This window comes from Halichoerus grypus, chromosome 1 (assembly GCF_964656455.1).
Source record: "Halichoerus grypus chromosome 1, mHalGry1.hap1.1, whole genome shotgun sequence".
Taxonomy (NCBI): domain Eukaryota; kingdom Metazoa; phylum Chordata; class Mammalia; order Carnivora; family Phocidae; genus Halichoerus; species Halichoerus grypus.
In genome coordinates this window covers 77,440,420-77,453,808 of record NC_135712.1, presented here as the reverse complement: position 1 = coordinate 77,453,808, position 13,389 = coordinate 77,440,420, and the positions used below count along the sequence as shown (strand labels likewise).

Sequence of the window (13,389 nt, the reverse complement as noted above, 5' to 3'; positions counted from 1 at the left end):
TTACATGTCCAAGATCCTTAGAGAATAATTAATGGGAAAATAACCACATAAAAAGACTGTTACAGAGATTCAAGTCTCAGGGGATATATATATATATATATAATTTTAAAATGTGCTTGACTTTCAAAATAAAAATGTTAAATCATGATAAAACTTTAAGAATTTCTGCAAAAACAAAAAAGAAATGATATGCCAAAAATAAATACTCGGAAGTGCCAACTAATTCAGTGAGTAGAAAAGATTCACTATGTATTTAATTGAATATGTGGGCCAGGAAAATGTTGCCATAGCTTTCTTTAACTATGAAGAACATAAATAAATATGCTTTAAAATGATTCCTGTTCTTTACCCCTTCTACCTCCAATGAGGTAAAGAATGTAAAATCACAAGGGGAAAAAATATAGCTAAATGTGCTATTTTCACTAACATAGTTATGATATAGGAAATACTCAGAAACATGCCGACACATACACAGCAGAATTTATAATAAAGTTGTGAGAAACCTTCTCCTCCCCCAAAGAGAGCTCTGCTGGAGAGATATTTCCTAGAAGAAAGCAATGGCTATTGAATTTGTGCCCTGATGCCTTCCTTCAAAGACTTTAGGGATGTTTAAATTGTGTGGGGGGGGCGTGGTGGGGGGTCTGTGTCTGTATTCACCAAGAAAGAAAAAGAGAAAGAGAATTGTGTTGGAAAAAGTTGCTTCTAAGGAGTTAGGTTGACATTAGGTGTTTTTTGCTGTACTTTATCAATGTAATTGGCTTTCATTTTCAAATCTGTGACTTTTGAAGGATCTGCTCTGGGGGCAGACTTCGTTACAGCTGCAGCCGAGAGTATGCCCGTCATTAGCCCAGTTGCTCAGTCACTGTCTCCATTTATAGTTGGGTTTGTAAAGTGTTCAAAATAGGAACTCTGGGTTTCTGCTGATCTTGAGTCATCAAAGAAAAGAAAAGCTTTATTTCTTCTTATATTCATTTCCATCTATGCTGACATTTTTTAAGACTGACATGGTTGACTAGAAAAAAAAAAAACTGACCTTTTTTTTAGGTTCAAACTGACTCTACCATGCTTTCTACTACAGGATGTCAGGATCTTAACTGCTTATTTATTTAGGAATTTCTTCAGGATATATATTTTAATACATTGCTTAAAAGAAACTGAATCTCTTTCTTTTGGGCACTATTAGAGCCATCTTCATGCAGAAGGGAAAAGCTACTCTGCCAAGACAATATTACTCAGGTTGCTTAAATTACAAAAGTAAATGGCAAGTTTGTTCCCTGAAAGGCTAGTATCAAAAGAGGGGGGGAAATAAAAGATAACTGTATTCAACAGCCTCCTGTAACTTAGAGAACTACATCTAGAATTACAAATTCCCCGGGAAAGCAGACAAGTAGAATTTGAGACAAATAAAATGTGGAAAAAAGAGCTCTAACAGTCAGGATCCCAACACAAATGGTAGCACGCTGATTTATAAATGCAGGGTGTACACAGGCCCATTTGGGTAGAGAGAAGCCTGAAGGGACAGAGCGATAATCTGGAGCTAGCCAAGTCAGAGCTGTCATGTCCTCTAGGCTCAAGGGGACAAAGGGGGAGAGCAGTCATTTCAATGAAGAGGTGGCGAGTGGTGTAGAGGAGAGATGCTAGAGAGGACTGGTGACCTCCTTGGCTCACATCTGGACACTTCCCAGGTAGGTTGACAGAAGAAATGTGCCCCAAGAATCGATCAATGTTTTTCCTCAGGAGCACTGTTGCCATCTTGGGTTTGACAATGATGTTTTGCTGCCTGCCCATGCAATGATAATAGCAGCCCCTAGTCACCATGACAGTCAAGTTATCCCCACTCATTCCCAAACTTCCCTGGTCAGTAGGTGATTTCTTCTCCAGTTGAGAATCACTATATGTTAACCAAATACCCCTGGGAATGTTTTCATCTTTGTCACTAGATCAACGTAGATGACCAGAAAGCTATCTTCAGAAAGCTATATGTGTGATTCGATAGACTCGTATGTTATGGAGGGGTCAAGATAGCTGCCCTGTCTATGACCCCGTATCCACATATCAGGCAGGAAAGAGGAATGGGCAAAGTAGGTAGGGATGATGCTTAATCAGGAGAGTGTTAGTTTTCCCAGAAATGCTTAGCATATATCTCATTGGTCAGAACTGTGTCCCAAGGCAACTCCTATCCTACAACATAGTCAAGGGAAGTATTTTAAGTTGGGCACATTGTTACCTTGAATAGAATTGCAATTTTTTGAGTAATGAAGAAGGGGAGTGGGCATGAAGAAGCAGTTTAGCAGCATCTTTCCAGCAAGCTACATATCTGTAGTGTCTTGGTGTGGATGAATGACACTAGAGTAATAGAAGACCTTGCATTCTCTCTTTCTGTGCATACATTATTTTGCTTGGAAATTAATAAACAACAAAATCAGGGTGTGCTCATTCATTTGTTATAGCAACAAATCTAATCATAGTAACTCAAAGTAAATTGAAAACATTCTGTCATTGGCACATTTTCTGATCCCTAATAGACTAATGCCTGAGGACGGAAGTTTAAATCTCCAAGCCTTCCCTGAGCCTTTCTTTATCCCCAGCCTAACCAAGACCTCTCATGGTTTGGCAGTGAGATCTTTTCATCCCTGTGTCCTTAAACATTCTTAGGATATTCAGTAAGTGTCTCTGAATTGAATGAATGAATGCAATAGAAATTGGGCAGATAGAAAAGGAGGAGGAGTCTGCATTTGAGTTCTCTTTGGTAAATCACTCTTTGACAGGAATTTTTGGTCTAAAATTTAGCATCTTTTTGATTGTGCTGAGGGTGTTTGTTTCTCTCAACACCCCTCTTTGCTTTTACTTTTTTCTGTTCCCTTGGCCCTCTGTTCTCTTTCTCTGGTACCTCCTTTTATCCTGAATGGTGACTAAATCTTTGGGTAATTTGATTGAGATTGCATTGTTCTGTTTATTTTTGTTCTTATTGCTAGTGCTTTCAGTGTTAAATTAAAAAAAAAAAAAATGCCAAAGCCAGTGTCATGAAGCTTTGTTTTTTTTGCCCCATGTTTATATATATATATATATATATATATATATATGATTTTTGTGTTAGTTTGTGAATTCTCAGAAGTTTTAGCTTATATATATGTGTGTGTATATATATATATATATAGTTTTAGCTTTTACATTTAGAGCTAAAAATTTGGGTTACTTTTTGTATATAGTGTAAAGTAAGGGTCCAACTTCATTCTTTTCCATGTACATCTCCAGTTTTCCGAACTACTTGTTGAAAAGATTATCCTTTCCCAAACAAATGATGTTGGCACCCTCATCAGAAATTAATTGTGCATGCAAGAGTTTATTTCTGGACTCTCTGTCCTATTCTGTTGGTCTGTGCGTCTATCTTGATGCCACTATCATACTGTTTGGATTATGGTGGCTTTGTAATAAGTTTTGAAATTAGACAGTGAGAGATCTACATTTTGTTCTTCCTTTTTGAGAATGTTTTGGCTATTCGGAGTCTCTTGAGATTCCATGAATTTTAAACTGATTTTTTTCTATTTTTATAAAATTTCCATTGGAACTTTGATAGGGATTGCATTAAATCTGTAGAATACTCTGGGTAATATTAACATCTCTAGGATATTAAGTCGTCCAATCCATGAACACAGGATGTCTTTATATTTATTTATGTCTTCAATTTATTTCTGCAGCATTTTTACTTTTTGGTGTAAGTCTTTTGCCCATTTTGATTAGCTTTATTCTAAAGTATTTTTTTTTTCCTTTTGATGTAATTGTAAACAGAATCATTTCTTTTAATTTTTTTTTTTCAGATTGTTCATTGCTGGTACTCAAAAATGCACATGATTTTTGTGTTCGTTTGTGAATTCTCAGAAGGCAGGAACCATGCCTTATTTGTATTTTACAGAGTTAATATGAGATAATAATAGTGCCTAATATGTGTTCATTTCTGTGTTATTATTTTTCATTGTTGGTAATCTTTGCCCTTTTTATTTTTTTCTCTTTCCCGCTTCAGGGGTCTGCTAGTTCGACAGCCTCTCCTCCAGCCTCCACCCCTGTCACAGGACACAAAAGAATGGTTATACCAAACCAACCCCCTCTAACAGCAACGAAAAAGTCTACATTGAAACCACAGCCTGCACCCCAGGCTGGACCCATCCCCGTGGCACCAATTGGAACACTAAAACCCCAGCCTCCACCGGTCCCCGCCTCCTATACGACGGCGTCCACGCCTTCCAGGCCTACCTTCAATGTGCAAGTCAAGTCAGCCCAGCCCAGCTCTCTTTACATGGCTTCTCCTTCATCAGGACAATTTTATGGCCCGGGCCCGGGACCCCAGGGCTATAACGCTCCACCAGTTTCTATCTCTGGGCAGTGCCCACCTCCTTCAACACGGGGGGGCATGGATTATGCATATATTCCACCGCCAGGACTTCAGCCTGAGTCTGGATATGGGTACACCCCCAACCAAGGACGTTACTATGAAGCCTATTGCCCCACGGGGCCTGGCTATGGGGGCAAAAATGACTCTGATCCGGCTTATGGTCAACAAGGTCACCCAAATACCTGGAAGCGGGAACAAGGGTATACTCCTTCTGGTACAGGAAACCAGAACCCGGCTGGGATGTATCCAGTTGCTGGTCCCAAGAAGACCTATATCACAGATCCTGTTTCAGCACCGTGCGCACCACCACTGCAACAAAAGGTAGGGAGCTCACTCACATGGTGATGGCACTGAAGGAGATTGTATCTTGGCCTGCTTTCCCCAGAAAGCAGAGCCTAAGGCAAAAGTGCATGTGCTCCTTTGATGTCATTAGGAAATAGAGTGCCAGGGAAGTATGAGTGAAGCAGGACAGGGGGAAGATCCTATGCAGGGTCTGTTATCAGTATGGCTACCATTTAGCATCAAGTACAACCAGTTGGTTCAATCTTGAGGATCATGTTCCAAAAGACTCTATATGAATACATCAGGACAGTCTGTTCAGGGAGAGGAAGGGAAAATAGTTTATCTTCCAGCTCTTGTCTCCTGTTTATCAAAGCTTCCCTCTGTGGTTCAAAAACGTCCTCCCACTTAGACGTTACATTTACCTGGGCTCTGAATAGATCTGCAGTATCTCCTACGTTAGTGGGGACAGGATGTTCCCAGGATTGTCGGGAAGAGGTGTTTAGGGCACAGGAGGTGCAGTGCTGTCAAGTTGGTCTCGTGTAAAGTCAGTCAGAACCCAAGCCAAGGTGGTGCTTTGGGTTCTGCCTTGGGCAGAGTGAGCCAGGACTGCTGGGACAGAACAAGTGGCCCAGGGCCTAGGAGGTGGGTGAGGTCAAGGGGATTCAAGATAATGCAGACACCTCGTCTAGTTTCCTTTGCGAAGGGGCTGAAGTATAATGGCACTCGTTTATTACCTCTTGTTTATTCCCATCACTGATCCTCCAGGAAGAATCTTCCTCTCCAGGCTTTAACTATATTAGGAAATTTTTAAAAGTTCTTTATGACAGTGGTTTGATTTAATTGCAAGCATGCATGTCTTTTAAGTCAACGCGTTCAGTTACTTCCTGTGAATAGTTAAGATGTAATACTACACATACCTACTCACCTACAACTTGGATTTTCCATAAGTACTAGAACCAACATGATGATGTTTCCTCCCACCCTGACAAGAGGAACCAAGGAGAATTACTTGGAAGGGATGTGATGGAGAAACAAAGCTAGTTTCCAGTTAATGGGTTGGAACTGAGCCCTCCCTTTTAGTTAGAGCTGTGAGAAATCAGAAACTGGAGAGCCCTTCATTAGCTGAAAGTTAAATGGTAATTGTTGAGATGGATTATAGAAGTGTGTGTGTGTGTGTGTGTGTGTGTGTGTAATCCTTTACCCATTTAAGATTGTCAATTTCCAGATATAGCTATTCACATTTTCAACATTATAACAAAAATTTGTCAGGTCTTTACTCTCCAGGTAAGGTGTTTACTAAATCACGATTCTCACGTGGAAGCATCTGCTCTATTAATTGTGTTCCAAAAGAAGTTTAGGTTCTTTAGAGGAAAAGAACCCTTCCCAGTGGGGCCTGTGAGTAGCTGAAGGCACCTGTTAACCTTATGAATGTTCATTACATGAAAGTGGACCAGCCATGGTCATTCTCCAACATAAAGATTCCCAGTTAAAATGTTAATGTGTTTTTGAAACATTACTCTTGGGAGGCCTTTCTTTTCAAAATCTCTCCATGCAAAGAAAATTTTTAAGGGTTTTTTTGTTTTGTTTTGTTTTTAAATAAAGTTTATCCAGAATAGTCAAGCTGGATAGGCTTGCCCTTCATTAACATTACAGTTTTCAAGGAAGAGTTTTTCTAGGAGGACCCAAAAACAACCAGGTCAGGAAAAAAGGGGGTTATTCAACTTTACATCACTTTGGTATAACTGAAACAAATTCTCCTATGGAAGATTAAAAGTTTAGGTTGGGAAAATTGCCATCCACATTTAAGCTCATATAGGCATGAAGTTTTGCCCTGTCTAGAGCAGCTTGACTGATGTTCCTGCGGGAAAGAGATGGGCCCTGAGTTATGTTTAAGGATGCCAACACCCCACCTAGAGAAACAGACATAAGCCAGAGCAAAAGTATGTCTAGGTGGAGGGAGTCATCTGGTGAGAAGGACTGAGCCAGTCTTCGAGTTTCCTGTTTACCCATCACGTCATAGACCACCACAGATAGTCCCTCTTCAACATTTTTAACCAACCCAGTATTGTAGGGGGAAAAAATCAGCACCCATTGCAAGAGCTGGACCTAAGATGTCAGGTCCAGCCACATGACTAACATTTAATCTGCCCTCAGCCATCCAATCAGGGTGCTGGAATCAACTTTGACTAACCACTCACTAGAAAGCACAAAACTTCATTTTCCTTCTTAGAGGCATAAGGTAATGTTTCAGGATGATTTACTACATTATTACAGATTCTGGGTGTCAGTGGATTTCATGTCATTTAAAAATTTTTTTGAAATACTTATTTATAACCATGTCATGCATTTTAACATCATATTGTGCCTTTTATTTTTTTTATTTTTTTTATTTTTTTTATTTTTTTTAAAGATTTTATTTATTTGACACAGAGAGAGAGAGCGAGAGCAGGAACACAAGCAGGGGGAGTGGGAGAGGGAGAAGCAGGCTTCCTGCTGAGCAGGGAGCCCAATATGGGGCTCGATCCCAGGACCCTGGGATCATGACCTGAGCCAAAGGCAGACGCTTAACGACTGAGCCACCCAGGCGCCCTCATATTGTGCCTTTTAAACATGAAAATTAAACCGTGTATTTTTGCTGCCATTATAAAGGAGAGTGGTTAGAGGTTGATATTTAGGCATCTGTCTGTGTTTGGGGAAAGGGGAAAAAGGCCGATGAAGCTACAGATATTTCCTGTGTGTGTTGTGGGGGCACTGGTAGCTGAAGGGGTGGGCTTTCCACAGTTGGTCTTTGAGCAGAACACTGCTGTATTCAACTGCACCTGTGCACAGAGGCCCTGAGTGTCCCAATATTGACTCTGCTTGGCTTAGTGATGTGACTGCTGGCTTGAGAAAGGAGCTCCTAATTCTAATCCCAGTTCCTCCCTTGACATTCCTCTTTCAGCTTGGGGAAAGGCCTCTAGACCCCTTTATGTCATGCTTCCAGCCTCAGTAAAGCGGAACATCATCTTCGCTCATTAATTAATGATTGCAGAGGGCTTGGAAATTTCCAAGGGCTGAATAATTGCCAAGTGAGGACTATTCGGGTTTTTCACTCGCTTTCATTTATTTCCAGTTGTTTTAGCCACTGGTGGAAGACGTACCTTCATACCTTAAAACACTTATCTTTTGTTACAGTTGAGAAGTTCAGAGGAATTTGACATTGGACCCTTTAAAGAAAAAGTGGTGGTGGTTGTTTTTAAGTGAAAGAAAGAAATCTCTCCTATATTTGAGATGAGCTGCTTTAATTTCTCTACAATATAAAAGAAGTGGGGAAAGAATAGAAGGGGAAAGAAAAGGAGAGGAAAGACAAGGAAGAAAAGAATGAAGAAAGGAGGGAGGCAGCATGAGAACCTGCAAAGTGCGGGGGATCATGATTATATTTATGTTCCCATAATGTGCTGAGCAGTGAATTTGCATGCTACAGTAGACCATAATGTGTTTCCTGGACCATCTGAGCTGAGTTACTTGAAAAATATTGTTATAAGCAAGTCTTTATAAGAGAGAAATATTTCTTTCCCACTGGAAATCCTCTTAAAGACGCAGTGGAATCTTTTCTTTAGGCTCTTTTCTAGAAGCCCCTATCTGCCAGCTGCTGTACAGTTCACACAACTCTTGTCCTGTGCACTCCCGTGAGGCAGAATGTGCCTTTTCTCTAATGTTCAGATAAGGTGAGTCCGTCTGAAAGTGCCAGAGCCAGGACCTGGAGGCCAGTCATCGCTCTTGGGTGCACAGTGACCCAAGGGCAGGTCAGCTTTAATACCCACTTCCTTGTCATAAACCTAATCTCTGTCAGCCTCCGCTTTACTGAAGCCAAATGGCGTTTGTCCCACAGTGTGTGAAAGGCACAGGGGCTATGCATCCCAGGGAAACTGGGGGGGGGCACCTAGTGTGGGGGTGTTTGGTTAAATTCTAAAATCATCTACTGTTAACATCTTCTTGAAAACCCCTCATGATGGTGAGAGTGTGGAGATCAGCAAACTACTTTTCAATAAATCCAACACAAAGTTGTTTTTTTTGTTTGTTTGTTTTTTGGGTTTTTTTAAATGCAGAGTTAGAACAAATCACTGCTCTTCATTTAGCTTTTGAATCTGGGGAATACTTAATGGTATAGAGAAGAGAGTGAAGGCAGTGGACTTTTGGGGTCAGTCTTAAAGGGTCCCAAGACCTGTAATTTGTTAAGATTCAGAAAATATTTGAGAATGTTGTTACAGTAATATTTCACACATTCAAATAGTATCAAAATGTGGAACTTTTCTCACTGTAGAAGAGATGGATGTACATATTGGGTATACTGCAAGGAAATGGTAGTATTTTGGAGAAGACTTTCTTTATGGTAATCCTTGTACTAATTAGCTCTCAATTCCAGGATCAGAGAAACAAAAAAGAAAAGATGGTTAGGGTGGGGAGAGGGATGGATGTAGAGAGATGCCTCAGGTCAGGTGCTAATACCTGGGTACATACAAAGATGACGATGGAAGAGATTGATGAGGCCAGTGACAAGAACATTAGTAATCCCCCTTTGTACAGGGTTTTTTAGTTTCCAGAGTACTTTGTGGACCCCGCAGAATCCACAAGGGTTCAAAAGCTCAGGACTGAGAGTCACTCTCTACAGATCATATGTCAGATTCATGGGAGGACCACAATTCCGATGTGGGTCTTCTGAATATTGTCCTCATGCTTTCCCCTTAGTAGGCCATGCGTGTCGGCATGCTTTGGTGTTTGGATGGTGGGAAGCACCACATCAGCATCACCAACCCCTGGACGTGGCTCCACCGTGGCCCTACTTGCTGGCAGTCATGTAAGTGGGCTTAGGCGGTTGTGGTGCAGTGCCTTCAGATCAACAAATGGAGGGGAAGAACCCCTTTCATCCCTGCTGGGCATCCAGACTTGGGGCCCTGGGGCTGGACTTCCTCTTCCTCATCACCCATGTACAACTTACCCTGTTGTTTCTACCTCACAATGTCTCAAATCTGGTTTCTTATCTAAATCCCCTTGGTACTGCCGTAGTTCAGGTGTCCTAATTTCTCACCTGAGTTATGGAAATGGCCTCTTAATGGGTGTCTCCACCTCTAGGCTCTGCACACACCTGTCCATCCTCATATGTGAGCAGATGAATCTTTCTACCTTACACACTCTGCCTAGTGTGGGGGTAATTGCCTTTAAAAACAAACAAACAAACGAAAACCCAAAAAACAAAGCCTTCAAAAATTCCCAGCCAGTTATGGAATTAATTGAAACCCCAGCCTGGATTTCCAGGTTCATCTCCCCCCTTGAAGCCTCCCGACTTCCAGCTGAGAACTTATGTTCCTAGTTATTTCTCATCTCTGTAGCTTTCCTCATGGAACTCCTTCCTGCAAGGCCTTCTCAGACCTTCCCCCAAATACATAAAATATCTATACATCTAATGTGACCTGTGAAGACCAAGCTAATGTGTTAATCTCTCTTGTGATGTCTTCTCTTTGTAAAATCAAGTTGTACATTATTTCACCCTTTCCTTTGGAAGTTTCCACACTCTTCCTATACTAGAGTCATGTGTGTATCGATCTTCCACCAGACTTTGCTCCAGCATATATTGGATTCTACGATTTAGGGGATAGAGATGAATAACCCTGTCTCCTCCAGAATAACTAACACAGTACATACCACATTCTTGTTTAATAAAGATGCTTGAAGAAACTTCCCATATCCTACTGAAATAAGGAGAATAACCCTGCTGTGGCATTTAGTATGTTATTCAGCAAAATGCCAAAACCCAAACCTAACTGCACCAAGTCATATTAGGTGACCTCAGGAACACAAGCATTTTCACATCAGCAACTCAGTATCCAAAGTAGCTAGCTAATTTCTCAGGTTCACCATGGTGCTAACATTTTACACTCCTTCTGGAATATGCATATGTATATGTATGCTGTTACATACACAGTCCATGGAAATTGTTGATTCATATTCTTTAATCAACCCTTTGAGGTGAGCCTTTGACATACGTATGCACCCATGTAACCTCCACCACAATCTCGAGAAGATTTCAACTACCTCACAGAGCTCCCTCATGCCTTGCTGCATTCAGTTCCCTTTACCCTCAGCCCCAGGCAACCGTTCTGCTTTCCAACATAGGTTACTTTTCTCCTTTCCAGAATTCTGTATAAATGGATCATATCATGGTATGCACTCCTGTGTCAGAGCTGCTTTTACTCATTATATATATATTTTTTGAGATCCATTTATGTTGTGCATATCAGTAGTCATTCATTTTGATTGCTAAGCAGTGTTCCATTGTATGGGTATACTGCATTTTCCTTATCCCTCAATTTCTTTCGGCACATTTTAAAATTCATTTTGAATTATGAATAAGGCCACTGTGAACATCCATGTGCCAGTTTTTGTATGGACATAGTTTTTATTCCTCTTGTAAAATACCCAGCAGAGGCATTTCTGAGTCATATGGTTAACCATTTAACTGCTTAAGAAACTGCCAAACTTTTCTTAAATGCACCATTTTACATTCTCACCAGCAGTCTATGAGAGGTCTAGTTGGTCCTCAGTCCTGGCAACACTTGCTATTGTCAGTCTTCTTAATTTTAGCTATTTTCATACCATATAGATACATCTATTTATGGTTTATATTTACATTTCCCCTTTGACTAATGATGTGGAATGTTTATTATTTATGCACTTACTGGCCATGATTTATCTTCCTACCCATGAACATGGTATATCTCTCATTTGATTTTTATTTTTATTAATTTCTCTCAACATTGTATTATAGTTTTACACGTATTTTGTTAAGTTATCCTTAAGCATCTCACATTTTGAATGCTAGTGTAAATGGTATTTTTTAAAAATTTCAATTTGTAGTTGTTGGCTGTTAGGATATAGATTTTTTTTTTTATATTGACCTTGTATCATATGACATTGCTAAATTTAACAGTTTTACGAGCTTGTTTAAGACTCCTTTGGCTTTTCTACCTGATCATTTCATCAGCAAATACATTGTTGATTAAATTGTTTATTTCCTTTGTGGATAAGAGTCTATCCACCAAATTCCTATATTTGGAAGATGTGTTTTTTTGGTTGAAGAAAAAACAGTTTTTCACAAAATTGAAGAATGTAAATTGGAAAAAATAATAAACCTTTACCCTTCACTTCTCTAGACTAGCCTACTGACACTGTCAGACATAGAAGTCGCCTTCAGAATTATTAGATCATAATTCCCTAAATTTACAGATAAGAAAACAGAGGCCTGAAGTGTTATAGTGATTTGAAGAGTTAGTTATACAACCAGTAAGTGGCACATTTCAGTAAAAACTAATGCTTTTTTTATACCACAGTTCCTCTGCATTGGCCCAGGACAGGTGAAATCGGAAGTATAAAGGAGCTTTAAAACGTGTGATGGTTATTACCAAAAGGAGCTTACACCTAGCCTTAGATCTCCCCATCAGTTTTATACATTGTCTAATCCCAGAAAATTTCTGCCATTTCAGTGTTCTTCATTCTGTCTCATACATAGTTGTTCCTCCTGTGGAAAGACTTGTTCTTAGGGTCCATATGGTTTTGACTCAGTCCATAATTTCTTCTTCCCCTGACTCTAAAATTTATCATCAGAATGGATGTCCTCAAACACTAAGAAATGTCTCTGAATATTATTCATTTTGCTAATCCTATTTCTTCAGGGTTTTAGATGTTTAGAAATATCCCAGGTCCGTAATCTTTGTAGAAAATTAAATAAATCACTTTAATCAAATGATTCTAACAATATGTAATTTTTTGCATTTATAGAGCTAAGAGATCTCACTTCAATTTACCAGTGTTTTATCTTTGTTCTATTTCAGTCTGATAGTAAAAGAACTACCCAACTAAATGATAATGCCCCTGTAGAAATCTCATTTTTTTTTTTTTTTCATGGCCAGCTGCAGACATTCATACTGTCCTGTCTCAGGGGACAGATTATAGTTGTTCCCTTCCCCAGCAAACAAAGAAGTTTGCCCATTATTGATGTATAATGATTAGTGGTGAATATATATGCTTTTAAAGATTTTACACACAGAGTATTAGGAAATATTCCCATAGTGAAAGTCAAGTAGTTGACTTTCCAAAAGTGCCAATGCCCAGTAATAAAGACTTACTTGTTATTTTAGCTCTTTGATTTTCTGGAATATGGAAAACTCAACTTTTAGATACACTCTTGGCAAATAATGTGGTGTTTGCTCTATTTTATCCTTGGAATTCAGTAAATGTTCTTCAGAAAATAAATTTGGTTTACTTCAGAAGGTTACTTACTTAAAATATCATTTTGAGATATGTAAGAATAATAACATGTAACATTTTTATAACCCCTTATAAAATTTTACCAAACGCTTTCATATATGCGGAAAACTCTTTATCATGTCCAGGGGCAACTTGTCTGGTATCCCACTAATACCAAATGTCAGAGGTAGGGTGAGAAATTGGGTCTTCTGACTGGTAGCCCAGAATTCTTCCTTTCCATAGCACTTGCCTCCATTTAGCTCACAGCAGTTATTCAAATATCAAATATCCCTTGGGCCCAGAAGTCTGGAGAACACAACTTTAGAGTTGTATTTCTGAGACGTAACATATATTTAACATTATTTGAACCCCAAAATTCAGTCAATACTATATCAAGATTTAAGCAGCTGAAACTATAACCTAATCTAAGTTCA

General features: G+C 39.5%; 1 protein-coding gene and 1 long non-coding RNA gene across 6 annotated transcripts in view; one reads left to right on the top strand and one right to left on the bottom strand.

Moving 5' to 3' along the window:
* Positions 1–13,389, top strand: part of LPP (LIM domain containing preferred translocation partner in lipoma) — a 654,872-nt gene that overhangs the window by 395,060 nt on the left and 246,423 nt on the right. For all 5 annotated transcript variants that reach the window (XM_036109786.2, XM_078068088.1, XM_036109787.2 and 2 more), the window contains one exon: positions 4,022–4,711. In XM_036109786.2, the coding sequence (XP_035965679.1) occupies positions 4,022–4,711 (690 nt within the window). The remainder of the gene's footprint in view (positions 1–4,021; positions 4,712–13,389) is intronic.
* LOC144381194 (uncharacterized) overlaps positions 1–13,389 on the bottom strand; it is a 235,400-nt gene that overhangs the window by 84,948 nt on the left and 137,063 nt on the right. The window lies entirely within an intron of this gene.